This window comes from Callospermophilus lateralis, chromosome 2 (assembly GCF_048772815.1).
Source record: "Callospermophilus lateralis isolate mCalLat2 chromosome 2, mCalLat2.hap1, whole genome shotgun sequence".
Lineage (NCBI taxonomy): Eukaryota > Metazoa > Chordata > Mammalia > Rodentia > Sciuridae > Callospermophilus > Callospermophilus lateralis.
Genome location: NC_135306.1, coordinates 151,835,060 through 151,862,642, shown reverse-complemented (window position 1 = coordinate 151,862,642; position 27,583 = coordinate 151,835,060). Strand labels below are relative to the sequence as shown.

Genomic DNA, 27,583 nt, shown 5'->3' with positions numbered 1-27,583 from the left:
CAAAGCTCTAGGGCCCATCCACAGATGCTGGGAGCCTCCATCTATAAACCTCCATTTTGGAGCCTTAGGAGAATCTAGGCCCAAAAACATTCTGCCATAGACTTATTCCCTCCATTCTGGAACCCATCTCTTACCTCAGTTACTATTAAACAAGGAATGAACCTCAAGAGTAGAAAGGTTAACCCAGGTTGTTGGCAAAAGAAAAAAAAATTTATTTTCATTTGAAATAAAATGTACAACCAGAAGAGCTCAGGGTCTGGGGTAATAGGGAGTTATACACCAGGGAGCCCGTGTTGTGGTAGGGAACTGTGCCTCTTGATCCCTCTACCCCATATCTTTGCAAGGAGGAAGGGTATATAGGCTAGTGATTTCAGAAGGGAAGAGAAACACATGCTGTGCTGGTGCTTTTTCTGGAACAGGTCATCCTTCAGGTATAGACCACTTCCATCAGATGATGTCAGAACCACACTTGCAGAGCCATTGGAGATCACACTGCCACCTCCCCCCATCATACACATGGACACACTGAGGCTCAGACAGGTAAGGATACACACCTTAGGGCCCACACCAGACTAAAGAAGTGAAGTCAGGACTAAAACACTTGGGCAAACCCAGCAGGGGACTACAGCCACAGGCCTAAATGTGCATGGAAGATTATCAGATATTAGTGAAGTGAATGACCTGGAGAGAAATGGCTATGGTTTTGAAGCTGCAGCCACTGCTCAGCAGTCCCTAACCTCAGTGAGAGGTGGCTAGGTAAAAGCCAAAAATTGGATGGTGGTCATAAACCTCAGAACTTTTTTTAGCACCAAGTGGTGGAGCTCTCCTTCCAGCTCAGCTTCTTGGGGCTTGTCAGTTTAAATTGACGTTACTTGAAGGCCCCTGTGGCTGTGTGAGGGTTGAGGAGGAGAAGCCAGCGATGCTGGGGTCAGCCTTGTCCTATGCCCTTCTGCCCTTCTTCCCTCTCCCCCAATTCAGAAGGACCCAGGAGGACACAGGTATGGGGAAGGCCAGAGTGGTTTCTTGTTTCTAGGCAGTGGGCTACTTTCTCCCAGCAGCAGAGGTGTTAGAATCGCTTTTCCTCTGGTTGAGAGGTTATGAGCAGCTCTTTGTTCCCGAAGTCCCACCAGGCTGTCATGTGGAATGCCATGTTGGTTAGAACGACAGTGTACTCCAGGATGGCAAAGATGGTGTATACTGTTGTAAGGACACAAGGAATAGGGCCTGGTGAACCTCCTATTACTTCCTTTTAGGGGCCTTTTAAATCACCAACCCACTACAGAGAAATAATAGTAGTCAGCCAGTACCCAGGACTATTGCCCACTCTCAAAAACATCACAACTGCCCCCAAAGTCACTTATGACCGTCTATGGATCCTAGCCTGGCCTCACCTCCAGCCTCACAATACATGTTGTGTCGAAAGTAGACTGCCAGTGCCGAGAAGAAGGAGACGAAGTTGATGATGAAGAGCCGCTGTTTCCAGCTGTAGGACTTGCGATCCTAGGGAGTGGGCTGTCTGATCACTCTGCAGCTTATTGGGTATATGTGGGTAGCTTCCCCTCTTAGCCCCAGCTCCTAAGGGCTGGGCCTTCCCTCCCTTGGTTCCCATAGTGGTCATAGAAGGGGACAGAGGCATGGGCAGCAGGAATGACGAGTATGTTCACATCCCTGATGAGCCCAAGGAGCGGTGGTATGCCCTGCCCCTTCCATTTCAGAGGGATGGAGTATACATGGAGTCACCCACCAACCCAACACTACTCAGGTACTCAGGTACTTTGTGTGGCAAAGAATGGCATGTGTATGGGTGGGTGGAATCTAGACTGCAGTACCCTGACACTGTCCCTAAGCCACTAGAGCCTGTCTGCTACTTATTCATTTTACCCCCATTTGGAGTCTCCATTTCTTCTATTCTAATCTCCTTTACTATCCAAACATAATCCTAGATTCTGACAAATAAGCCACTCTTAACTTGTTTCCATGCCTCAGCCCCAAACCCAGTACCCCTCTGCCAGGGTTTCTAGAACCCCAGTTCCCACCCCATCATTACCAGCATCCTGAGGACAGATGTTCTTGGTTTTCTTTCGGGCCCCGTGGAGCCCAATAGGGTAGACCGTACCTCCTGACTTACTGTGTGCTTCTTGGTCAGCCGCCAGAGAATGCAGGTGAGGAGCATGTGACCGAGGGAAGCAGCGATGAACACAATGAAAGCATTTTCATGGACGGCTGGAGGGAGAGAGGAGGATGGGGAGCACACACAGCCAGCAGCGCCCTCACCCTTCCACAGGAAGGTTTGTATGTGAGAAGGGGTGGGCTCTGTCCCTTTCCCAAACCCTCTTCCACCCCTCCACCGAGGGAGTACCCACTGAAGTCCTCAGAGGAGGAGACATAGGTGAGCACTAGTAGTGCGAGGTTCTCCACGACGTTGAGGCCAAAGTTGAGGCGGCAGAGCAGGCGGTAGCCAGGACACGGGGAGGCACAGCTGAGGTAGTGGTTCCAGTAGGCGAAGGCCGCCAAGAAGCGGGGTGCTGAGTGTAGGCCAATGCAGAAGCGCCACACATAGCGCTGGGGCACCTCTCCACCGATGGCTGAGCTCACCGAGGGTAGATAATTGGGCACCTAGAAAGTTGTGACTGGTCCGGGCATGTCCTCCACCGGTCCTGCCCACCCAATCTATCACAGTCACAGGCTCTGCTCCAGCCCCTTCCCTTCCAGGAAGTCTTCTTTTAAGTGCTCCCAGAGCTCTCCCAAGAGACCTTCCCTTCCAGGTCATGGGCCCAGGGTGCTGGGTTTTCATTCCCCAGCCAGACTGAGATTTGTGCAAGGGCAGGGCAGGCATATTCTATCTCCCCACAAACTGGAACCTACACATGGACAGGTATGTAGATGGGTTCAAATGCTCCTATGACCATAGCTTAGAGCTGTGTCTCAGAAAAGACCCCAGGGGAGTCCCAGGAATCCAGGACTCTAGAATTAGTCCTGAGGACAGAGATGTCACAGACTCTCTGACCTTCCTTAGAACAGTGCTACCTAGCTGAGCTGTTCCTCTCACTGCTTCCAGTTCCACTCATTCTTCAGGGTAAATGTGCCCAGGTGGTAGAGGGTGCTGCGAGATCCTGAGGGAGCTAGGTGAGAAGGGTACCCCTATACTGATCATGTTTAAGAAAGTGGATGCTTCTAACCTGATATAGTCTGAGAAAATGACCCTGTTCTTGTGCATCTCCCTATCCATCTTTCTCAATACCTGGAACTCTTTCCTTAAGGAAATGCAACCTCATTGTAGGCTGAGAAAAGGGGAGGCTTCAAGGACTGGTATTGCTTGTATGAGCAGTGAAACAATATAGGACAAGTGAACAGTACTTGAGATGGAAACAGGAAGGGGAGGAGGATCTCTTAATACTTTCTGGCCTACAGCAATGCTTTGCAAACTTAGTAAGTACAACTCACTGGGAAGATATGTGAAAATGCAGGTTTTGAAACCTGAACACCTGCATTTTTAAAAGTTTCCAAGATTGGAAGTTACCAGTTCATTGCCCACATTTTTCATGGCACTTTTGTTGTTGTTATTGTTTGGTTTGGTTTGGTTTGGTACCAGGGATTGAACCCAGGGGTATTTAACCACTGAGCCACATCCCCAGCCATTTTTAAATTATTTATTTATTTATTTTGTGAGAGGGTGTCACTAAGTAGCTGAGGCTGGCCTCAAACTTGCAATCCTTCTGCCTTGGCCTCCCAAACTGTTGGGATTACAGGCATGCACTACCACACCCAGCTTCCATGACATTTTTAGACTCTCAACAAGAGCCAGAGCAGTGTCAGAAATCCTGTGACCCAGCAAGGGAATGACCCTCTTGAAGGAACAAGTCTTCAGAGATGGAGCTCTGAAAAACTATTCCTTTCCTCTAGTGGAATGGATCTACAGACTATTGGGAAGGTAGGCAAAATTAGAGACAGCTCACAGGGGAGGGGTGGGCCTGAGGAAGGGTTCAAGTCAGGGACTTCACGGTCTCGACAAAAAAATGTGTGGAGGAAGCTAAGTATAGCACTGTCAAGTTCAGCTCTGTCACAGGAAGCTTAGTACAGAGTTCTCCAAGAGGAGACACTGCTCTCAAGGCCATGGCTTGAGTAATCAGTGCAGAGGCAGCAGGAGGCTTTGGAACTTCATAAAGATGGGTCTGTATCCAAGCTTATCTGGGGGACCTTGAGTAAGGCACTTCACCTCTCTGAGTTCCAATTTTTTCATTGGTAACCGGGTATAACACCACTAACCTGCAGAGTGATTATGAACTCTAAATGTAAGGTATGCAAAGCATCTGCAGTGTCTGGCACATAGTAGGTACAATAAATGACAGATTTCAGAAGACAGACTTCTCTGAAATGCCTGCAGGCTTTTTACTGAAAAGACTGGCCACTGTGAGTCAAGTGGCCAGTCAGCATAGGAAGGCCTGTTTATGGGTTGAGAGGCAGATACAGTGAGACCTCCAAGTCTCCTTACTTTTTTTTTTTTTTTTTTGTGTGTGTGTGTGTGTGTGGTGCTGGGGATTGAACCCAAGGCCTTGTACATGTGGAACAAGCATTCAACTAACTGAACTATATCCCCAGGCCCTCCTGACTTGATTTTTGAGCCTCTCCAATACCCTCAGTTCGGTTAATGAGTGTTGCCTCTTCTTCCTGGAATATTTATTCTGAAGACTGCTCCCTAATCTCAGCTACTTTAAGAGGAATAGGACCAGTACCTAAGCCTGACTGGAAGAGCTCAAAGCACTCAAAAGTAATGAGTCCTTTCTGATGCTGGGAACAAGTACTGGGTAGAGATGATGGAGAATTGGGGGGAGACCTTGGGGAGAAGTGAAAAGTTAGAGCCTTGTGACTGCATTCTGTTTTCACAAAATCCTCTCAGATTAGGATGAGATCCTAAGAGCAGGGATTGTCTCTTCCATATAGGCACTCACACACAGGGGCACATGCGTGCATACACACATATGCACAAACAAAATCAAGTATGTATATATATACCCCATCTCCACCCCCATTCCCAGCACATAAGTTGCCCACTCACCAACTATGCCAGCAATAAGCAACAGCAAGATCTATCAGAGACCAGATACACAGCTCACTCCAAAACTCTCCATGAGCCCAGAGCTAAAAGTACTGAGAAATGGGTAGAAAACTCCTTTCTTTTTTTTTTTTTTTTTGGCAGTACTGGGGATTGAACCCAGGTCCTTGTGCATGGAAGGTAAGCACTCTACCAACTGAGCTATATCCCTAGTCCCTGATAGAAAACCCCTTTATAACAGGTAGGAGATCAGAAACTCACAAAGTGGGGTTTCTAAGAATTCCCCAGGTTTTTACCATTAGAGATCCATTTCTTTGGTCCCAGATTAAAAGTCCTCCCCAAATTATAAATGACTTTTTCTACCTGCCTTGCTGCCTCCTCATTCCTTGCCAACTAAACAAAAATTTTAATTCCTGTCAATCCTATTTCCTTTTCCTCTCTGGACTCCATCCTCTCTCCTTTCTAACCTCATGGTCTCCATCTTAGCTCTGGTCTCCAATAGTATGAGTCACTACACTAGCATCCCTATTTTTGTATCTACCCTTAAATCTGTTCTCCACTCAGGAGCTGAGATGATCTTCTAAAGGACAAATCTAATCATATCCCTTTTCCTGCTTAAAATCTTCCCAAAGCTCCCCATTGCCCTCTGGATAAAATCCAAAGCTGTCGGCCTGGCATTCACAAAGATCCTTCTTCACATCCCCTTATCTCCCACAAACAATGCCCCCTCCTATAGAAAGTCAGTCTTCCCCAACATCCAAGCTGGGTGAGGTGCTTCCTCTGATCCCTGAAAACCTTCATTCCCTTTTACTGAAAGAATCCCAACTCACTATATTTCAACTGTGCCCAAGGACTGTCTCTTGCAGAAATGAGATGCTGAGAGCAAGTCCATTTTCAGCTCCATGTCCCTGACATGGAACTTCTACCCCTGGTCCCTCAGGAAAGATCTAGTGAACTGATCTGGAAAGCAAGAAGTCCATCCAGATTTCCAGCTAGCAGAGCCCTGAGTAGGGCTAAGCCGCCTGTTACTTTTGGCCCTGGGCCTCACTGTACCTTCTCATTACTGGCTTCCTTTGTAGTCTGATCTTTTTTCAGCTACCTCTCCCTCTCGTGATCTTTCCTGGCCAGTCCTCCAACCCCTTCCCTTCTCTCCTACATCAACCTCCCCGACCCCAACTCCATTTGAACTTTCTTTCTTTCTTTCTTTCTTTTTTTCCTTTTTGTTTGTACTGGGGATTGAACTTGAACTCAGGGGCACTTAACCACATCCCCAGCCCTTTTTTTTAAGTTAGAGACAGAATCTTGCTAAATTGCTTAGGACCTTGCTAAGTTGCCGAGGCAGGCTTTGAACTTGTGATCCTCCTGTCTTAGCCTCCTGAGCCACTGGGATTATAGGTATGCGCCACCACGTCCAGCTCCTTTGGACTTTGTATAATCCTCTTCCAATTCCAATTAGTGGAGGACTGTGACTCTACAGACACTATGAATCTCTACTGCCAAATTCTCTATCCCTCTCTGACCCTCTAGTTCTCTCCTACTCTCCAATCCTGCCTCACCACCATCTCTTACCCTGGCCCTGACCCAGGTGCTAAGGAGCCTGGCACTCACCCCACAGTCAGTGGCCACTGTGTACTCAAAGTGGAACACCAGGGACCAGATGATGCAGAAGAAGAAGCCGAACGCAGGGAAACTGATGACCCACCAGACCATGGCTGTGAAGCGGAGCCGGAACACAGTCCCATCGGGGTCCAAGGGCTGGGAGGCCGCAGAGAACATCCTGTAGGAAGTGGCCCAAGAAGGGCAAGGGACACAACTTGGGGCCTGGTGAAATATCTGGATTTGGGAAAGTGGGGCCTTTTCCAGAGCTAGTTCCTCAGAGTATAGGGAAGAGCCAGAGCAGAAATGGTAGAAAGGACACAAGGGGGGAAAGGAAGACTGCCAAGGAACAGTGGGAGATGGGACAGGAGCAACTCTTGGGAATCCGCTGGTACACTGAGAATCTAGGTTCACCTCTTGAAGAACCTGGGCAATAGAAGCTTCCAGGGGACAGGACCTGGGAGTCCTGATGACTCACCTCACTCTCACAACCCTCACAGTCACTAAGGAGAAGGATCAGAAGTAGAAAGGTTATTATTCCCATCCCACAGAAGGAAAGACTGAGGTCCAGAACTATACAGGATCAAACACTAGGACTAAGATCACTTGCCACCGGACAGCTTAAGGCTCTACATCAAGACCTCCTTCAAGCTAAGTAACCTGGACAAAGGACCCTTGGCTTGAACTGGTAAAGCCCTCCCACTCACCCTGTCTGACCACATTCCTCCTCCTCACCCAAGTTCAACTAGGAACAATGGGAGTGTCCTAGAACCTATTTCAGTGGGGCCATAGGCTACCAGACCTCCCACCCCCAGGCTCTGAATGAGCAAAGCCTCAGGCCATCAGCACCCTGAACTCAGAATATCAGGGTTCTTGTGAAGGTTCAAACTCCCATCTCCCCATCTAAGAAGACCACGTCACCCAAACCAAAGATGGGGGAATCTGAGGGTCACAGAAACTTTCTCCACTCAGCATCAGCCTGCTGTGCTGAGCCAGACCCAGGAAGATTCTGTCCAGGTCAGACAAAAACCCAGAGAGCTGGGCTTTCCCTCTCCCTATCCCTCCCTGCACCTGCTAATGCCCCACCACCATGGCCCCTCAAGCTGGCTCCCTTCTGAGGCAGACAGAGATGGCTTTGTAAAAGGCCTAAGATCAGATCTCCCCTGGGGACTTATACTTCCCTTCATTAAGGAGACCCCAGTCTACTAGTCCAGCTACTCATCAGGGATGGGGTAGGGGTGGGGGCTCACTAAGCAACACTCACACTGGGTGCTGAAGAATCCGGGGCTTGAGTTGAGGGCTCTAGCCAGACTGAGACTGCTCTAAGACAGGAGGGTCCCACCCCTAGCTCCTCAGGACCTGCCCTCCCGCCCACAGAGCCCAGTTCTCCACGCCTGCCCAGGCACACAGCCTTCCCAGGATCAACAAGGCCACATCATAAATCCCGGAACACTCTGCAACGGTTAAGAAGTGATAGTGGCTGAGGTCAGTCCACTGCAGCTTCTTTGCCGGGGTGGGGGTGGGGACCTCTCTGAGGGTTGTAACCAGGGATGCATGCAGGTTTCTAGAAAAGAGAAAAAACAGAATGGGATCTGGCCCTTTTTGACTGGAGCAAAACCAAGTATGTATGTTATGCCCCATTAGAGAACTGGCTAATCTGTGATAATAATAATAGAATCATAGGATTCAAAAGAATCTAGGCAGATCTGAATATGAGACATCAGTGTTCTGCCTGTACCTATGGGGAAACAGCTAATGGCAACTCAGGCTGCATCAACAGATATCTAACAGCCAGTAATAGGAATGAATAGTCTTACTTTCACCTATACTACCCAGGCTACCTGAAGTCCCATGCCCAGATCAAGGCCCAACACAGAGAAAATAGTTACCAACTAGGTCAAATCCAAGGGTATGTTCAGGGTGGGGAGAAGCCTAGAGGCCACGTCCTGTGTGTGTTGCCTGAAGAAACTATAGTTATGCTATCTAAAAAGACCTCCTAAGGAGCCAGGATTATAGCACACTCCAATAATTCCAACGACTCAGGAGGGTGAGGCAGAAGTTCAAAGCTAGTCTTAGCAACTTTGTGAGACCCTGTCTCAAATTTTTAAAAAATTTAAAAAAGGGCTGGGGATATAGCTCAGTGACAGAGTGCCCCTGAGTTCAATTACCAGCACCTAGCACCACACACGTACACGACACAGCCCCACTGTTGTCTTCTCGATCTCTGCAGGTTGACTTAAAGCCAAAATAAGAGAGTAGTTCCGTGGCTATCAAAGCAGAGCCAGGGTCAGGGCAGAGACTTACAGAAAGGAAAAAAGAAAAAAAAAAAAAAAATCCTATGCTCACTATAAGAAAGAGATTGTTGCCAGGTGCAGTGGCACATACTTGTAATCCCAGCAGCTAGGGAGGCTAAGGCAGGAGAATTACTAGTTCAAAGCCAGCCTCAGTAACTTAGTCATACACTAAGCAATTCAGTGAGACCCTATCTCTAAAAAAATATAAAAAAGGGCTGAGGATGTGGCTCAGTGGTCAAGTACCCTTGGGTTCAATCCCTGGTACCAAAAAAAAAAAAAAAAAAAAAAAAGAGAGAGAGAGAGAGAGAGAGAGAGAGAGGAGAGAGAGATTGTTACTTCTAAGCCGCCTTAGAAAAGGTTACCTGAAAATGAAGGAAGCCCCATCACAGGGCATGTGCAAGCAGAGGAAAAGTTGTTAATTATAGATGTGTTGTGCTAGGTTGCTTTCTTCACTCCTTGGTTTGGCCATTTCTGGGATATTCTACTTTTGGGGGTGGGAGAGGTATTGAGGAATTGAACCCAAGGGAGTTTTAACAATGAGCTACATTCCCAGCCATTTTCATTTCTTTATTTTATTTTTCTTATTTTTATTTATTTATTTTTGGTGGGGATTTAACTCAGGGGCACTTGATCACTGAGCCACATTCCCCAGCCCCATTTTGTATTTTATTTAGAGACAAGGACTCATTGAGTTGCTTAGAACCTTGCTTTTGCTGAGGCTGGCTTTGAACTGGTGATCCTCCTAACTCAGCCTCCTGAGCTTCTGGAATTACAGGCATGCGCCACCATGCTTGGCTCCTGGAATATTCCAGATGGGAAATCCAAAGCATATATGAAAAGTGGGATCCAACAGGCCTACTACTACTCCAGATGACCAGGTAACCTTCAACAACTACCTATGCCTTAGTTTCCCAACTGGTATGCCAAGAGTAGGTAATAGGTATACAAAGTATGCTGAGGTTATCTATCCTATTAGCCCTCAGGGCCAGCCACAAGTGTCAGTGCAAACAGCCTACTCAGTTTAATGCTATATGCTGTATAAATATTATATATTTTTTTTTTCAGACTATGACTGCTTTATACCACGTCTTCCTTTTCCTGTGACATTAGGTTGGGGGGCTCCTATCCATTTATTCAACAAATACATTCTGACTCAGATGCATTATCTACCCTCAAGGAGATTCTGGTCTGGGGTGAAAGATAGACACAAATATATAATATATGAAAAATAACAGAGGGAACTGTAAGCACCCAGAGAAGGGAGTGATAAGTTTGTCCCAAAGGGAAGGCTTTCTGAAGGAGAAGACATCTTGGTAGAGTTCTGCTGGATGAACTAGAGTTGGCCAGAGTAATGGGAACACTGATGCATTATCTGAAACAAGCACTAAGTCACTAAGTCAGAAAAGAGTAATCCTCTCCCTCAGATAACCTGGTCATTCACTTTCCTTCCAGTCCTATTCCTTCTGATAGCTCCTAGCAACAGATCTCATCAGACTAAGTGCCTATACTCAAAGACTCATGTCTATCCACTGACAAATCTGAGGGAAAACTTCATGTCATATGAACAAAAGAAGTGGGTTCCATCCTAAACTCCTAACCAGACCTCTCTGCTACTTCTTCCTCTTTCTCTGAAGCAGATGCTCTTTATAGGTCCACAACTTCCTATAAGGAAGTTAGTTGGGGGCCTTCAAAACTCTCTCAGAAGCTAGCCCAAGAGTCCATGTTCAGGCCCTGGTTCTTCACCTAGAGTCCCAAGGCTAACTTCATCTCCTGCCCGCCTTCCTCTCTAACAATCTCTTCTTCCTCATTCTCCTGACCCTCACCCTTCACATTCCCCAAACTGCTTTCTCATCTTTGCAATATCTAGAGCTCTACACTAGCCCTGGAAAGGAGTAGGACAAGAATCATCAACCTCACTATTTAATTTTTTAGTACTGGAGATTGAACCTGGGGGTGCTTTACCACCAAGCTATATCCCCAGTCCTTTTTATTTTGAGACAGGGTCTCACCAAGTTGCTGAGGCTGGCCTTGAACTTTCAAGCCTCCCGCCTCATTCTCTCAAGTCATTGGGATTACAGTTATGGGCCACTGTACCTGGCTCAACCTCACTTTAGACATGGGTAACTGAAGCTCTGGGTCTCAGTAGATGAATTAAGAACATAGCAGAGGTTAATGCAAGTCTCACCCTATTTACCCTGATATCCTACAGAGAAAGAACTCCTATCTTCATGGCCCAGACACCCCATATTCCCATCCAGAGGGTAGATGACAATTGGTGGAGCCTCAATGCTCATGAGACCCACCCCAGAACATATAATACATGCACATAATTGGGTTCCCATATAGACAGGCACTGATAAGAGTTTCTTTTACATATATACCCCACTCAAAGCCATTATATATAGTTATATCACTCACACACACACACATACATATACAGAATCACATTCTCAAAAAGATAGGCACAAGCCCACTGTGCCACTATGAGACCCAAAATGCCTTCTAGCCCAGTCCTGTTCTGTTTACATTCCAGAAAATGCTGGGGCTCCTGAATGTGTCCTCTTTGAAGTAATGATTGAGTTGTGGGTTTGGGGGCTGCCCAATTTCAGTGGCCCCAGTCCCTAGAACCTTCATGGAAGGTAGAGGGAGTCTAATCCTTGAGACCTCAATTTTCAGGTAACCCTCCCACGAGAAGTCCAGTATATTTGATGGACCCTACTAGAAAGCTGGTTAATCCTGTCAAAATAAAATCAGGATCCAAAATAGATCAAGATGGGCCTGAATATGAGGTATGAGTGCCCCCGAAGCCCTACCCCACAGTGTGTGGCCGTTGTCTCCTTGAAGTGGAAGAGCAGGGACCAGAGGATGCAGAAGAGGAAGGCGATAAATGGACAGCAGACCGTGACCAGGACCACCAGGGTGAAGCGGAGCCGAACCAGGATCCCATCCCGATCCAGTGGCAGTGGGACCTGGTACATCTTGTCAGACCTGGGGATGGAGTGGTGTGCTGTCAGGGCCCCATACAGCAGGCTGGGACTCAGTGAAGTCAGCCCTTGTGTTCAGGGGGGGAATCTGAGAATAATGTTTCCTAAATTTGGACAGCTTCTGCCATGGATAAGGAAGACTGACTCAGAATCCCAAGACAACACTCAAACTCAATTTCAGAGGGAAGACAATGAACCCAATCTAGAGTAGGATGAAGCTTGAACAGATTGGGAGACCTTCTCCTCACTCCTCTGCCTGGCTTCTAGGACTACAGAAGCTAGTTTATCTAGTCTCTTGTTTCTACAACCAACCAGTGGACAGAATAGCCCATCTCCTCCCCCAAGCCTCTGAGCCTAAGGCCAAGTCTCCAGGCTTCACCCACTGGCTCAGAGCCCTCCTGCACCCTCAGTCCCTTCTGTGTGCAGGCAAAGCAGTTCACAGCATTAGGGCCTCCATGGAAGCTGAGAGAACCTCAAACTCCTGTTTGTCCCTGCCTATTGCCTCACGTGCTCTGAGGGTGAAAGGCTTTGCAGAATCAGGCCTGGCATTAGTCTAGGCTTGCTGTTTGCAGGAAAGAGTTGCTTGGTCAGCTTCTGGAGGCTTCTCAGTCCACCCTCTCCCTGAGACTACAGGAGAGCTCTTGAGGACTTGATTTTTCCTTCAAACAAGGGTATCTAAGGTCAAGAACCATAATAGCTAAAAAGAACACCAACAACACCATCAGTTAATAGCAGGGAAAATTAAGGCAGGTATCTACTCAAGGTCGTGTAGAAAGTAGATGGAGAGCCAGCAGTAGGGAGGTGCAGAGCCCTTGGAAAGTTTACACATGGCAACTCTGGCTCTTCTTTACCCCTTCCTCTCTGGGTCAGAGCTCTGGGCAGAAAATTCAGATTAAGACTGGAATGAGGGTGGGAAAAGAAGGAAGAAATAGAAAAACTAAATCCTACAGAGTTTAGCAATCAGCCCAGTTCCCACTGTAGTGATAGAGAAAATAAGATGCAGAGGGGGAAAGGCCCTTCTTCAAAGCTGGGTCTGAGCAAAACTATCTCTGGAATTTAGGCTTCTTGATGCCAAATTAGGGCTGGTTCCAGATACATTATAAAAAAAAAAAAAAAAAAAAAAAAAAAAAACCTGCCCTTCTGGTCTCAAAGGCCTTGCCAAATCAAGTCCTAACTCTCCCTGGCCCCACCCACAGAAAGAACTTTGACCTGTTTAAGTTGGCATCCTGGCATTCCAGAACAATCCAGGTGGATAAGCTTCTGCATTCTCATCTACCTTCCCTTTATGCCAGGCCCAATCAGGCTGCCTGTCCCAATTTCTCAAGTTTCTTTTTCCCTTGGGTGGTAGGGAGGTGGTCAGGGATCTCCCCAAGGAGTTTAAAGTGGCTTTGGTACCTTCCCAAATCCAACACATTCCCTGGATCATCTCTACACGCCCTGGAAGTCCCTCAGGGCCCTAGTTGGAAAGCACCCCATCCAGTCCAAACCTAGACTCTACAGTTGCCATATACCTAGTCCAATCTCCCAACATCCCTCTTCAAAGCCTGTAGCTCCAGGTCCCTCAGGAACCCCTGGGTTGATGAGGTTGTTTCAAAGGACAGTTTCCAAAACAAAAAACAAAACAAAAAAAGGATAGTCTGTTCCAGTTTGTTCTTGGAGGTATGTCTGTTCTCTTTCTTAACTGTGTGATCTTGGGCAAGTCAACTAGCCACTCTGGGCCTGTTTCCACAATTGTGCAAGAAGGAGATAAGACGGTTTAGATTACTTTTAAGGGCTATCCAATTTAGTCACACTGCTCTTCCACACCTCTGGACAGGGAGTTCACTACCTATAGTTTTGCCCCCCAGACAGCTTTAACTTCCTCACACATACTACTTAGTAGAAAACTGCTTGCTTAAGAGTATTCCTACCTCACATCCAAAGTTCCTAGAAATTTTTTCAGCAGACACTCCCATCACATTTAATGGCTGCCCATAAGCACCCTGTTCAGCACTTAATAATATACATTGTTTCTTTCAATATAATTCCATGAAGTTGCACTATAGGCTGTGTTTCCATTTTACATTAAGAGGAAAACAGTTTAAGATGGTTAAAAACACTTACTCAAAGTCACAGGCTAATAACTGGAGAGCTGAGATTCCAAACTAGTCATATGGGGTTCCAAGGCTACCCCACGCCTCCATCCGCAGCACCTGGGAGGAATCCTGACCAGGAGGCCCTGCAGAGTAAAGAAGGGAGAGCTTAATCCCTGCACACCTCGCTCCACGCTGGGGGGGGGGGGGGGGGGGAAGGAGGTCAGTTCAGGACGTCCGGACAGAAGCAGTTCCTGGGATACGGAGAGTGTGCGGGAAGCAGACAGGCACCAGGACCCGAGAGAGTCGGCCCGCTCCTGAGGCGGCTGGACCGCGTGGCCTAACTTCCCGAATGGGGCTGCCCCGCGGGCGGCATAGCCATCCCTATACTTACCCAAGCACTAGTGACGAAGAGGCCGCACCAGCGCAGTCCGGGAACTTGGGGGTTCCCGGAGGGAGGCCCCGCCGGGCCGGGGGCTAGCAGCTGGGGGCCTGCCGGAGCTGCAAGGGCGCGGGGCGGAGCCGGTGCGCGTGGGGCGGAACTTAGGGAGGAAACTACTCCCGCACCAACTGTGGGCTCCTCCCGGCTTCTAGGGACCCAGACCCCTGGCTCTTCCCCCTTAATCTGGCGTCCCCACAAACCATGTCCCTCCAGCCCTGATCGGCCCCAGGATTTCTGCTTTAATATTGTTGTTTTATTTTGTTGGTACCGGGGATTGACCCCAGGGGCACTTAAACGACTGAGCCACATCCCCAGCCCTTTTTATTTTATTTTATTTTTTTTTATTTTGAGACAGGATCTCGCTAAATTGTTGAGGCTGGCTTTGAACTTGCGATCCTCCTGCCTCAGTTTCCCCAGTTGCTGGAATTACAGGCACGGCCCGGCGCCACTAATTCTGGCAGCGTGAGGGCAGTCAGACATCTAGGAGTGAAGTGCTGGATAAGTTACTTTGTCACCTTACCTATCGGCCGCGTCCCCATCACCTGTTGAAAGAACATAAAATTAATCGAACAGGACCCCGATTTCTGTCATTCCCGGACCCCAGTTTCTCCTGTCTTCCACCCACATCCTAAATGAATTATCCCGTCTCGCCCTTCTGAAATATTAAGGCTGATTTGCCCCAGCTTCGGCGCCCCTCCTCCAAACCTTGCTCCTCTGAGCTGGTTGGGGCATTTCATTCTGGGGAAGAGCATCTTGCAGGCTCTGTGACCCTGTGAGGCTCACCCCGAAAATTCTGGGCCAGTGATGTTCCCACATTTGAACAGGAGAGGGCGCTCTGTCTTGTCTAACAAAAGCATAGGGAGAGAGGATCTGCCCAAGCCTTGGGTCTTCCCACAAAGAGGGTTGATCCCAGAAATCGACTCCCAGGTTCCTTCCCCAAGCTGGTCCCTGGCTCCCTTTGCAAAGACCATTCTATTCCACAAGAACCGAGAATGAGGGAACAAAAGCAGTGCGTGGAGGATTTCTGAACTAGACAAGGTTAACATCACACCTTTCCCATTTAAATTCTCAAAGCAATAATTAACACGTTCTGAGCACCCACTATATCCTACTCACTTTTCTACATGTTATGTGTTATTTAATCTTCATAAAACTCCTGTGAAGTAGACACTATTAACATCTCCATTTTCCAATGGAAAACAGAAGGTACCTTACCTACTCAGCTAGTAAATATCAGAACCAGGATTCCATCCTGGCACCTGAGGTCATTCCCTCAATCACTATATACTGCTGGTCCCATAAGATAATTATAATTGCCACTTTGCAGAATGGGAGACAGGCTCAAATTTATCAACTTGCCAGAACTCTTTTTCATGCATTTAGTCTTTTTCATTCATGCCAGGCCCTCTCTGTGGTAGACACTTGTAGGGGACCCACAGACATATCTTAGACTCACTCGTTGAGACTTCAAACCTGGAGGGAAGGTGTCTTGTTCTAAAATAAGACTTTAAATTCTCCCAACCCTGTTATTTTTTTAAAAAAAAATATTTATTTTTTAGTTGTACACAATATCTTTATTTTGTTTATTTTTATGTGGTGCTGAGGATTGAACCCAGGGCCTCACACATGCTAGGCAAGCACTCCACCACTGAGCCACAATCCCAGCCCACTACCCTGTACTTAAGAGTTAGGGCCCAGAGAAAAATGATTACTAAAACTCTACTTAAAAGAACCACTTCCATCTGATTTCAACAAATAGATTTTGGTTTTCTGTCTTAGAACTTTGTGTCATCCTCCTTGCCTTCCTTCACTCTGTATATGCCTGATTCTGGCCCATATGCCTGAACCTTGACATTCTCTAATCTTGCCTTTGATTCTCTGGTGACTTGGGCAATGTGGGCCCTTTTAGCCCTGAGCCTTAGTTTCTCCATTGTAAAATTGTTTTAGGACTATCTACATCATACAGTTGTTGTGAGAATCAGAGCAATGTGCCAGGCATGTGGAAGGCACCCAATGCATGGTGCTTATTAAACCAGATGTGTGAGCTGCAGTTTGAACTCATCATGGCTGAGCCTTCTCTGAATGATCTGACCTTGGCTGTCACTGATTCACTCTGAATATGTTTCTTCTCCTGTCAGTTTGAAAGGAAGAATGGGTTCTTCCTATGTGCCAGGGACTTTATGTCCACTCTTTCATTTGATCCTCAATAAATCTGGTGAGGTAAATTTAATGAAATACATTTTATAGCTAAAGAAGTTGAATGACCACTTAAGCTTCTAATCTTGCCCTTATTCAGTAGGCACTCAGTGTTTGCTGAACTGGCCTTTGTCCATTGTCCAAGTAGCTGCTGCTGCGCTTGAGGGTTCCTGGAGTCTCTTGCCCTTCTGGTGAGGTTTGTCTGGAGTCTGTTTTAGTCACAATCACTGTACCACTCTCCCTTCCACACATACAGACCACACACTCCCAAGGAATCTGAATGTTCACAATGATGTTCCACCTCTAGTAGCAAGATGTAAGTGTAGATGTGGGGGGCAGATGAGAGGATCAGAATATGGAAGTAGTTGTCAAGGAAAGCTTCCTATAGGGGATCTCCTTCACTGGTCTCCTTGTCTTCATGTCTATCATCCTCCCCGTTACAGCTAGACCAGCTCTTCTTACAATACAGATCTGACCATATTCCTCCCTTGTTACAAATAAATTATTTAGCAACTCTGTATAGCTTTTGCCTTTGTGTTTGTGTGTGTGTGCATGTGTGTGGTGCTGGGGATTTAACCTAGGGCCTTGTGCATGCGAAGCAAGCACTCTACCAACTGAGCTATATCCCCAGCCCCAACTCTGTATAGTTTTTAGAATAAGAGCAAATTCTTTAGTGTGGTATTTAACATTCTTCATGAACTGGCCATCCAATCTTTCAAGCACAAATTTAATATTCTAGTTATACTTCACTCTCCCATGAAGTTTTACTCAACTTTCTTTGTATCTCCCCCCACCACCCCAACCTCAAACCCCAAACCCCATGATCTTCCCACAGCATTAGGTGCCTTTTACCAAACTTTATTAGGGCTCTGACCACAAAGTAGCAAAATAATTTGTTTCTGTCCCTTTTCCCACTTTTCTGGAAACTCATTTAAAGAGGGAAACCCCACCCATTTCATTCATTCCTTGCATAGGTATATAGTAGGAACTCAGAAAATATTTTAATTTAATTGAAGTGTTTCATTTTTCTTTCTTTTTCCTGATCTGGGGATTGAACCCATGGATGTTTTACCACTGACCCACATCTCAGCCCTTTTTTCTTTTTGAGACAGGATCTATACTAAGTTGTAGAGGCTGGCCTTGAACTTAGTTGCAGATGGACATAATATCTTTATTTCATTCATTTTATTTATTCATGTCGTGTTGAGAATTAAACCTGGTGCTCCACACATGTGAGGCAAGCACTCTACCACTGAGCCACAACTCTAGACTGGCCTTGAACTTTTGATTCTCCTCTCTTAGCCCCCAGAGTAGCTGATTTTACAGGTATGCACACCACACCCAGTTGAAGATGGGCAGTATTTAGATGGATCAAGTAAAGATTTAAGAACCACAGGAAGACATTTGAAGAACAACTTCTAGGAATTGGGGACAAAGTGAGGAGCAAGGCTAAGGACAGTGAAGAGGCAGAGATGCAGACAGTGCTAAAAAGACATCCAACCTCAGGCCACAATGTTCCTCAGCCTCTTTGGAAGCCTTAAGAAAATCAGTCTCTTCCTGGGTTGAGGATTTGTTATTCTTCATTCTTCTCAGAGATCTTTTAAATGACCAAGACGTCTTCTTTGGATGGCTTTAAACTATCCATCCAAGACTTACCTATCTACTTCCAGAACCCTGATTCAGTTACTGAATTTTCATTGTTCTATAGAACTTTCTTTGTTCCCTCTTTCACTTCCAGTTTGTATTCCTGGATATGCTACATTCTTTCCTGGCCCTTTTGCTTCCTCAGTATATGTGGCCTAGAATGTTCTTATTTTTCCCTTTTGAGAGAACTCTACCCATCCTATAAAGGGTACTAATTAGCACGAAAATATTTTCACGTTTTTTTTTTTTTTTTTTTTTTGTCATTTATCCCTCTGTCTTCTTTTTGGATTATTCCATTTTTTCCCGGTATTATTATTTTAGTGATCTCCCTAGAAATTACCATATGCATTCTTTTTTCTTCATTTTTGTTATGGTTCTTGTTGTTTTGGTACCAGGGACTGAATTCAGGGGCACTTAACCACTTAGCTGCATCCCCAGCCATTATTTATATTTTATTTAGAGACAGGGTCTCACTAAATTGCTTAGGGCCTTGCTAAATTGCTGAGGCTGGCTTTGAACTCCCAATCCTCCTGCCTGAGCCTCCTAAAACACTGGGATTACAGGTATGCACCACCATGGCATGTTTACCACATGCATTCCTTTTTTTTTTTTTTTTTTTTTTTTGTGCTGGTCATTGAACCCAGGGCCTTGTGCATGCAAGGCAAGCACTCTACCAACTGAGCTATACCCCCAGCCCATCACATGCATTCTTAATCAGAGACTCAACATCATTAGGGAAATGCATATCAAAACCACAATGAGCTGGGCCTGGTGGGGCACCCCTGTAATCCCAGAGGCTGGAGAGACTGAAGCAGGAGGATCACAAGTTCAAAGCCATATTCACCAACTCAGCAAGGCCCTAAGCAACTTGACAAGATCCAGTCTACTACTGTACATCCTGTAGGTTGACTATAATAAGGAAAATAAGTGTTGGCAAGGATGTGGAGAAACTAGACCCCTCATATATAGCTAATTGGAAATGTTAAATGATGCAGCCAATTTGGAAAACAGTTGGTGGTTCCTAGAAAGTTAAACATAAAGTTACCATATGACTCTGCAATCCCACTCCGAGGAATATACCCTGAAGAACTGAAAAAAGGTACTTAAACAGGAAAACTGTACACATCTTTATAGCAGGACTATTCACAATATCCAAAAGATGGAATTACCCCAAATGTTCACCAACAAATGAATGAATAAACAAAATATAGTATGTCCACACCATGGGATATTATTCATCCATGAAAAGGAATGAAGTACTAGTAGGTATATGTTACAACCAGATGAATTTTGAAAACATGCTAAGAAGCCACACACACAAGGTCACACATTGCATGATTCCATTTATATGAAATATTCAGAGTAATTAAATCCATTGAGACAAGGTACAGATTTGATAGTTATACACTGGAAGAAGAAGGGAACAGGGAGATACAGCTTAGTGAAAAAAGGGTTTAGCTTTACAATGATGAAATGTTATACATTACATAGAGATGGTAGCTGCATAAATATTGTGAATGTATTAAATTAAATGCTACTGGAATTGTTCACTTTTTTTTTTTTTGGCAGTGCTGGGGACTGAACCCAGGGGCTCAACAATGGGAAGTATTCTACCATTGAGTTACATTCCCAGCCAAAAGTATATTTATTCATTTATTGGTATGGTGCTTGGGAATGCTAGTCAAGTGCTCTACCACAAGCTGCATCCCCAGCCCTTTATTTTTATTTTTTAAATTTATCTTTAATTATTTATTTATTTTGCAGTACTGAGGATCAAACCCAGGGATACTCTACCATAGAGTGACATCCCCAGTGACGCTCCTTTACCCTTCCAGCGCTTTTTATTTTTGAGACAGGGTTGCCCAGTCTGACCTCAAACTTGCAATCCTCCTGCCTCAGCTCCCTGAATAGCTGGAATTCCAATGGGGAATTGGAATTCACCCTGCCCAGCTCCTTTACTTTCATAGTGCATTTTTTTTTATGTTATTTTAACTTTACTTCCATAAATATTTTACAAAAACTAAAAATGCGATTTTAAGAATCAACATGTAAAAATCAGAAATAAAGCATTTGACCCATGTGGGAAAAAATGAACCACAAATTACTAGCAATTCCATTCCTAGGGATAGATGCAAGAGAATTGAACACATATGATTACAAAAAAAATTGTACACAATGTTTAAAGCAACATTATTCATAATAGCTAAAAATAGAAACAACCCAAATGTCCATTAACTGTTTTTCCTCTCTTTTTGGGTAGGGGGGATTGAACTCAGGGACACTTGGCCACTGAGCCACATCTCCAGTCCTATTTTGTATTTTATTTAGTGACAGGGTCTCACTGAGTTGCTTAGCGCCTTGCTTTTGCTGAGGCTGGCTTTGAACTCAGGATCCTCCTGCTTCAGCCTCCTGTGCCTCTGAGATTACAGGCATGTGCCACAGTGCCCAGACATTAACTGTTTAATGGAAGAACAAAATGTGGCACAAGCCTGTAATCCCATTGACTCAACAGGCTGAAGCAAAAGGATCCCAAATTCAAGGCCAGACTCATCAACTTAGTGAAGCCTTAAGCAAATTAATGAAACCCTGTCTCAAAAAAGGCTGGGGATGTAGCTCAGCAATAAAGCACCACTGGGCTCTAATCCCCAGTGCAAAAAAAAAAAAAAAAAAAAAAAAGTCAAAGGTATGTACTCAAGATTTCTAAAACTTCAATTATATGCTACTTATCAACCTCACCCTTTCTTATCAAGTTCAGGGAAAGAGAAAGGGAGTCAACATTTACTGAGTGTTTACCATGAGCCAAACATGCTCAGTTTTTTACAAATCCCATCACCTCATTTGACCTTTACAATCAACTTATAAAATATGAAGTATTGTATCCAGTTCATGGAAAAGAAAACTAGGGCACAGAACAGTTAAATAGTTTGTGCAAGCTCTAAAAACTAGCAGAACTAGGATTTTTACTTAGCTCTGTTTGACTCCAGCTCTGCTGCTCTGTCCAACGCACCACATAAGAAATCTGAAAAAAATAGAACAAAAAAATAAAAAATGAATTTTAAAAAGGCATGAGGCCCTGAGTTTAATTACTGGCACTGCCAAAAAGAAAAAAAAGAAAGAAAAAGAAGTCTGGAACCATTACCCTTCCAGATTGAGTAGCTGGAATTCTAAGGGGACACCACCCTGCCTAGCTCCTTTACTTTTACAGTGCTTAATTTTATATATCCTAGCAACTGGGGAGGCTGAGGCAGGAGGATTACAAGTTTGAGACCAGCCTCAGCAACTTAGGGAGACCCTAACTTTTAGTGAGATCCTGACTGTAACTAAAATATAAGAAAGGGTTGAGGATGTGGCTTAGTGGTTAAGTGCCTCTGGGGTCAATCATCCGGTACCAGAAAAAAAAAAAAGAGTAACCCTTATTGAGAGCTTATCATGCACCAGGTATCATGCTAAGAGCTTTACCCATATTATCTTGCTTAATTCTCACAATAACCCTGTGATGCAAGCAAAATTGTTATTCCCATTTTACAGACAAGGAATCAGGATCAGGGGGTTAGGAAATTTTCCCAAGTTCATACAACTAATACATGACTTGACCCAGATTAAAACCCAGGGTCTGAGACTCCAAACTTCACCAGTCTCTATTAGTTTCCCCTACTAAGGAAACCAATTCACACATTCATTCACCAAAAATCTATAGTGCACCTTCTGTGTGCATGGCCTTAGGCACCAGACAAAAAAACTAGAGTTGAAGCTTAAACAGAGTTGGGTTTGAGGATTAAAGGACAAGAGAAGAGCAGTGAGGAAGCTTCTGTGACTATCCAGTAAGTGCTAATGACTTTTTTTTTTTAACACTTGTTTTTAGTTGTAGGTGGACACAATACATTTATTTTATTTTATTATTTATATGTGGTGCTGAGGATCAAACCCAGGGCCTCACACATTCTAGTTGTGAGCACTCTGCTGCTGAGCCATAAGTCCAGCACTAAAGACTTTTCTAATGTAGAGCAAAAGCAAATAAAGATGAAAGGAAAGCAGGGGTGTTTGGACAAAGGAGTTAGGAGGTGGCTGCAAATGGAAGTTTAAACTAGCCTTACTATTTGGCCATCCACACATTAACTTTTTTCTTCTTTCAAGCATCTACTGAACATCTACAAAGTATCCTGTTTCTTCTTATTCCATCTTTACAACCACTTCACTTTTCAACAAATAATTTCTAATTCCTTGCTACTACTGAAAACTCCCAGCAATTAATCTAAATTTTTGGCAAATCGTTTTTCAATTTTGTATTGATATTTCAGGAGGTGGTGGAGAGGCAGTGTGCATATACTTTGCTTTCTTTAGCATAGCTCCTGCTGTTCTATGTGAGACCCTCAGCCCTGGAGAGGTCTAGTTTCTAAGAACATACCCACCCCTCCCTCTGGTAATATCAGGTGCCTACTTTAGGCTAGGTCCCAGGAGGAAAGGGACACCAAGATGATGAAAATGCATCTCTTGCAGGGTGCAGTTGGCAACACCAGTGGCTCAGGAGGCTGAGACAGAGGATGACAAGTTCAAGGACAATCTTAGCAATTTAGCGAAGGCCTAGGCAACTTAGTGAGACCCTGCTTCAATATTAAAAGGGGCTGAGAATGCAGCCAATGGTAAAGCACCCCTGGGTTCAATACCAGGTTAAATCCCCAACACCAAAAAAGAAGAAAATGCAGCTATGATCTACGGAGAGGTGAGGGTTAGGGATTGGCATAAAATACGGGAAAATAATAAGTGCACAAAAAGGGACAAGGGACTACAAAGGCCTCCCAAGAATTAGCCCAACAAGCTGTGAGGAGTTAGCACGCATATGTCAGAGAAGCTGGGAACATTGAACCAGGCCTTTAAGAATAAGTAGGAGTTATCAAAATGTAGCTGGAAAGGAGATTCCAAGAATCGTCTATTTTTATCAGGCCCGACAGTGAAATATTACTATGGGGCATCTCTAATGCTCAGGTCTATCTTAGGAATTCAGAGGGAAATGAGTATGCTGCACTGGCATGGGTCAGGACAGAAACGGATCTGAACTTGGGGCCTCAGAGCAGCTCACAGACAAGCTATGCGGACAGAGGAGGCTCCTAGGAGGGTCCTCCAGCTCCGCACGTGGTATGGCTAGTAACTGCGAACAGGGCAACCAGGCAGCTTTCCCATCACCGCCTGCGGACTGGGGCAAGGGAAGGGTAGAATAGTTACCAAGCCATCCTGGGGCCTTCCTCCTGATTGGCCCGAGCTTCCGCAGTCGAAGTCTCTCCGCTCCAAAGAAGGGGGCGGGGTCTTGGTATGGCGTCACCAATTTTTTTCTACACCCCAGCCTGTGAACACCAATCTAGCCACTCACCAATCCACTTCGAGGAGCCCTGTGACATCACGACTCTCTCTCAGCCAACCGCCGCGGCGGAGGGGTGGGACTCCATGTCCCTCCCATCGCTCCTCCCTTTTTCCTCCCCCTTAGTCTTCAATGCCCCGCCTCTTCCCCCAGGTCCTTCTCCCGAAGACCGCCCTCACGTTCGGTTTCAAAAGACTCGTTGCCCAATGAGTAACAGGGCGGACCTAGAGTGGCAGCTTTGTCTGCAAATGCGCAGAAGACGAGGGCGGAGCGTTCGGAGCGAGCCTCTGACGGCCGACGGCGTGTGACGCAGTCGGGCCCTCTGCGCGCTGCGCCCGAAGCGGCGGTCGGTAGCGGCGGCGGCGGCGGCGGCGGCGACGGCGGCGGCGACGGCGACGGCGACGGTTTCCTGGCGGCCGCGCGCTGCTCTGTGAGCGGCGAGTGGCGGACGGGCCTGGGCCCTCACTCCTGACGTTCTCCCTCCCCCGACGCACCGCGGTAAGTGGGAGCTGGAGCGACGGCGGCCAGGGACCCGCAGGCTCCTCCTTCTCTCAGGGAAGGCGAGTGCGCGGGGCGTCCCAGGCCCTCTGCTCCGAAGTCTCGCGCCGGGGCGCGCACCTTCTGGCTGGAGGGAGGGGGCGGGGCCGGGCCCACGACCCTGCGGCCGGGTGTCTGGGTTTCTCAGGCACAGGGTTGAAATGCACCCCGTTGGGGTCTAGGCCCAGGGTCTCCAGTGGCATTCCAAACTGAAAGAGCGTCCACCTATCTGGTCGTACTCATTCATTCACTGAGCGGCGATTAGAAGCCCGCAATTTGCCGGCCTTTGCGGGGGCAGAGCTTCGAAACCACTATATGGCCTTCCTTGCACTTCTTTGATGATCCTACTGGCTGGACTTTATTTGTCTTGCTTTCTCGGTAGGAGACATGGGGGCAGCCCAAGGGTTAAGGCGGGTGAGTCGGAAGTTCTTTCGCTTTTCAAGCCATCATCTGAGAATTAGAGTCGGTCCAGTGGAGTAAAAGGTTCTTTTCTGTGGTTCCACATGTTTTGTGTAAAGCCGGATTGAGGAGAAAGATTGGATTTCTGGATTATTATAGCCATAAGGATCTTATAAATTACTTCAGTCCTCCTATTCTACATTACATGCAAGTTTTATAGATGAAGAAAGCGAGGTCCAGAGTAAAAAAAAAGAGAGAGAGAGAGAGAAATTAGAAAATAGTCTACTAGTATACCCTTCCTGTATGTTCCAGTCTTCCATTATTGGGTATTCTGTTTGGTGGCGTGAGGGAGTCCAAAGGCGTTCGGTAGCTACTAGACATAGTTTTCAAATTAGTAGATAATGTTTCTGTTCATGATAAGGTAGAAACTTCATTAGTTTCTGCTTAACCTAGACTTTGGAGAACTGAATTTAAAAAAAGAAAAAGGTTAAAGAATGTCAGTGATGCTGTATATTGAAAATGAATTTATAAAGGTCGTTGGCTAGTTTACCGTCCTAAATTTGAATTTTTGACTTATGTCAGCTGTTGGGGAACCAGAGGAGAGAGTCCAATTAGTGATTTAACAACAGTACTGGAATAGACAGCAGGGAATATTTACAAGACTTAGACAACCAGGCAGCAGTCACTTTGTAGTTGTACTGTAGAACTCATAGCTCCTCTGGGGTGCAGAATTCAAAGTGAAATATTGTAGTAGGATAAATCCAGGGAATTAAACTCCTGGACTTAATTTCTAATGGGAAGAAAGAAAGGAACAGTGATCATTCCCAGTGTCAGAAGTTTACAAAGAAACTCTAATAAATGAGACAGTGTTTAGTAGTGGAAGAAGTTAGAATATTAAAAATAGAAAGAAAGGGGAAAAAAAAGCAAAACCAGGCCGGGTGTGGCATTGCATGCCAGCAGATACTCCAGGATGGGGGGAGGGGAGGCAGGATGATTGCTTGAACCCCAGATTTTGAGGCTATCCTGAGTTAACACAGAGTCAGTTTCCAAAAAGTGAGAAGCAAAAGAGGTTTGGGCTGGGGATATACCTCAGTGCAGAGTGCTTGCCTAGTATGTGTAAGGCATTGGGATCCATCCTTAGCATCACAAATAAATAAATAAACACATAAAAAGGCATGCTGTCCATCTACAACTACAAAAATAAACAAAACAGAAGTTGAGCAGTATGGAGGTACTGGGAACTTTGATAAATTCATTTTTGACTCAATTAAAATTTGATGAAATTCGTTGCCACTTTGGTCTGTTTACATCGGATTATCACTTTGCAGTTGTTTATATGACAAAGCAAAAACTAAAAACTAGTAGTTCATAAGAGCAGAACAGAACTGAAGTTTAAATATTAAACTGTGAGTGGGGAATGTTTTCTGTAACATTTTCAGTTCCAGGATTACCCTCTTCTGGGAAGCCTTTTCTGGCATTCTCTCCCCTGTAAGCTTCCATAAAGCTTATTTGATACTTCTGTTTAAAGCACATCATTTTGTATTTTGGCTCTTTGTCTTTTTATTAGTCTATAGTAAAATATTTTTGTTTTTGTATTTGGGTTATTCAGCATATAATAGCCCTCAGTAAATGTGGTTGTTTTGAATATGAATAAACAAGTGTGGAGAAGTTAAACCTAAAAATAACCAATAAAGAGGCTGGATATTTGTGTGTTCCTTAAATATGGGGCACAGATAAGGAGACCCTTTCTGTTTATATGTTACATAGTACTTTGTTCCAGTCTACTAGCTCATAGATAACTCAAAGCAAGTATTGTTAGGAATCCAATTCAAAACATGGAAAAAAAAAATCAGTTGTATTATGTTATTTTAATATTGCTTATATAGTGGCAGTTAATCCAGGAAGTAAGATATAATAGTACTAATAATGTAATTTTTAATCAAGAGACAAAATAGGCAACTTGTTGAAAAACTAGGGGACTACAAAATTTAGAGATTTAACATTTGAATTTATGTGTTCTATTAATGTTCTATCTCAAACTTCGTATCATTACTCATGAATGATTTTATAACCTCATGCATTGGTCATTTGGAAATTGTTCACTGAATTTTACAAATGTACATGCTGACACATTTAATTATACAGTTGTTACTGCTTCCATCCATCTCATCAGGTTTGTCTTAAGAAATGTTTTTCCATGAAAAAAAAGCAAATTTAACTCTCATAGTAATCATACAAGTGTTTTTTTAATCAACCCTTATTTTAGTATGCATCACAAGTGCTTTTGAATACTTTTTTGTTATAGAATATTTTAAAAGAGGTGTGCTGAAATGTTGAGAATTAATACAACTAATTTTTTATTGTCAAAGCCTTTTTTTTTCGAGTGTGTGATAGGATACTGGGCATTGAATCCAGGGTCGTTTTACCACTGTGTTGCATTCTCAGTCATTTTATTTTTTATGAAAGAGTTTTGCTAAGTTGCTGAAGATGGCCTGGAACTTGGATCCCTTTGCCTCAGCCCCCTGCTTCACTAGGATTACAGGCATCCCACTACATCTGATTTATGCTTTTTTTTTTTTAATCGAATTCATTATACATGACAGTAGAATGCATTCTGACACATCATACATAAATGGAGTATAATTTCTCATTCTTATGATTGTAGTGCCTTACTTTTATTATGAAAATAGTTTTGACTTCAGGAGCCCTTGAAAGAAGTCTCTCTTTAGTCTAACTTCCTTTGACACAGAGATTACTAGAATCTGCATGCATAACTTTCTTGCCAGAGTAAGCTGCTGCTTCTTTTGGGGGGGGGGCAGTACCCGGAATTGAACTCAGGGGCACTCAACCACTGAGCCATATCCCCAGCCCTATTTTGTATTTTATTAGAGACAAAGGTCTCATTGAGTTGCTTAGCACCTAGCTTAATTGTTGAGGCTGGCTTTGAACTTGTGATTCTCCTGCCTATGTCTCCTGAGCTTCTGGGATTACAGGTATGCCCCACTGTGCCAGG

General features: G+C 45.0%; 2 protein-coding genes across 16 annotated transcripts in view; one reads left to right on the top strand and one right to left on the bottom strand.

The window, feature by feature from the left end:
• Nucleotides 1–188: 188 nt before the first annotated feature.
• Nucleotides 189–23,532, bottom strand: Pgap2 (post-GPI attachment to proteins 2). 9 transcript variants are annotated; one of them, XM_076846745.1, is made up of 10 exons: nt 23,502–23,532; nt 21,246–21,300; nt 14,962–14,983; nt 14,031–14,145; nt 11,757–11,931; nt 6,662–6,830; nt 2,364–2,616; nt 2,117–2,223; nt 1,392–1,500; nt 189–1,197 (listed from the first exon to the last, which is right to left on the bottom strand). In XM_076846745.1, the coding sequence occupies exons 5-10, from the start codon at nt 11,888–11,890 to the stop codon at nt 1,067–1,069; spliced, it is 903 nt and encodes a 300-aa protein (XP_076702860.1). In that variant the 5' UTR covers nt 11,891–11,931; nt 14,031–14,145; nt 14,962–14,983; nt 21,246–21,300; nt 23,502–23,532; the 3' UTR covers nt 189–1,066. The 9 variants fall into 9 exon arrangements, with proteins under 9 accessions (XP_076702860.1, XP_076702866.1, XP_076964955.1 ...); XM_076846751.2 differs by lacking the exons at nt 21,246–21,300; nt 23,502–23,532 and having other exon boundaries at nt 6,662–6,874; nt 14,962–17,411; XM_077108840.1 differs by lacking the exons at nt 21,246–21,300; nt 23,502–23,532 and having other exon boundaries at nt 14,962–17,411.
• Nucleotides 23,533–23,955: 423 nt separating this feature from the next.
• The window catches only part of Nup98 (nucleoporin 98 and 96 precursor), a 106,919-nt gene continuing 103,291 nt past the window's right edge, over nt 23,956–27,583 (top strand). For all 7 annotated transcript variants that reach the window (XM_076846740.2, XM_076846742.2, XM_076846739.2 and 4 more), the window contains exon 1: nt 23,956–24,132. The gene's annotated coding sequence lies outside the window, so the exon portion shown is untranslated. The remainder of the gene's footprint in view (nt 24,133–27,583) is intronic.

Bases quoted from the DNA above. Each gene is read 5' to 3' on its own strand.
- Pgap2 (XM_076846751.2), bottom strand. From the start codon at position 11,921: ATGTACCAGGTCCCACTGCCACTGGATCGGGATGGGATCCTGGTTCGG. The intron at 6,875-11,756 runs GTAGGGCTTCGG...ATATTTCACCAG, and splicing joins CAACGGCCACACACTGTGGG to GCCCCAAGTTGTGTCCCTTG. The intron at 2,224-2,363 runs GTGGGTACTCCC...CTCTCCCTCCAG, and splicing joins CTCCTCCTCTGAGGACTTCA to CCGTCCATGAAAATGCTTTC.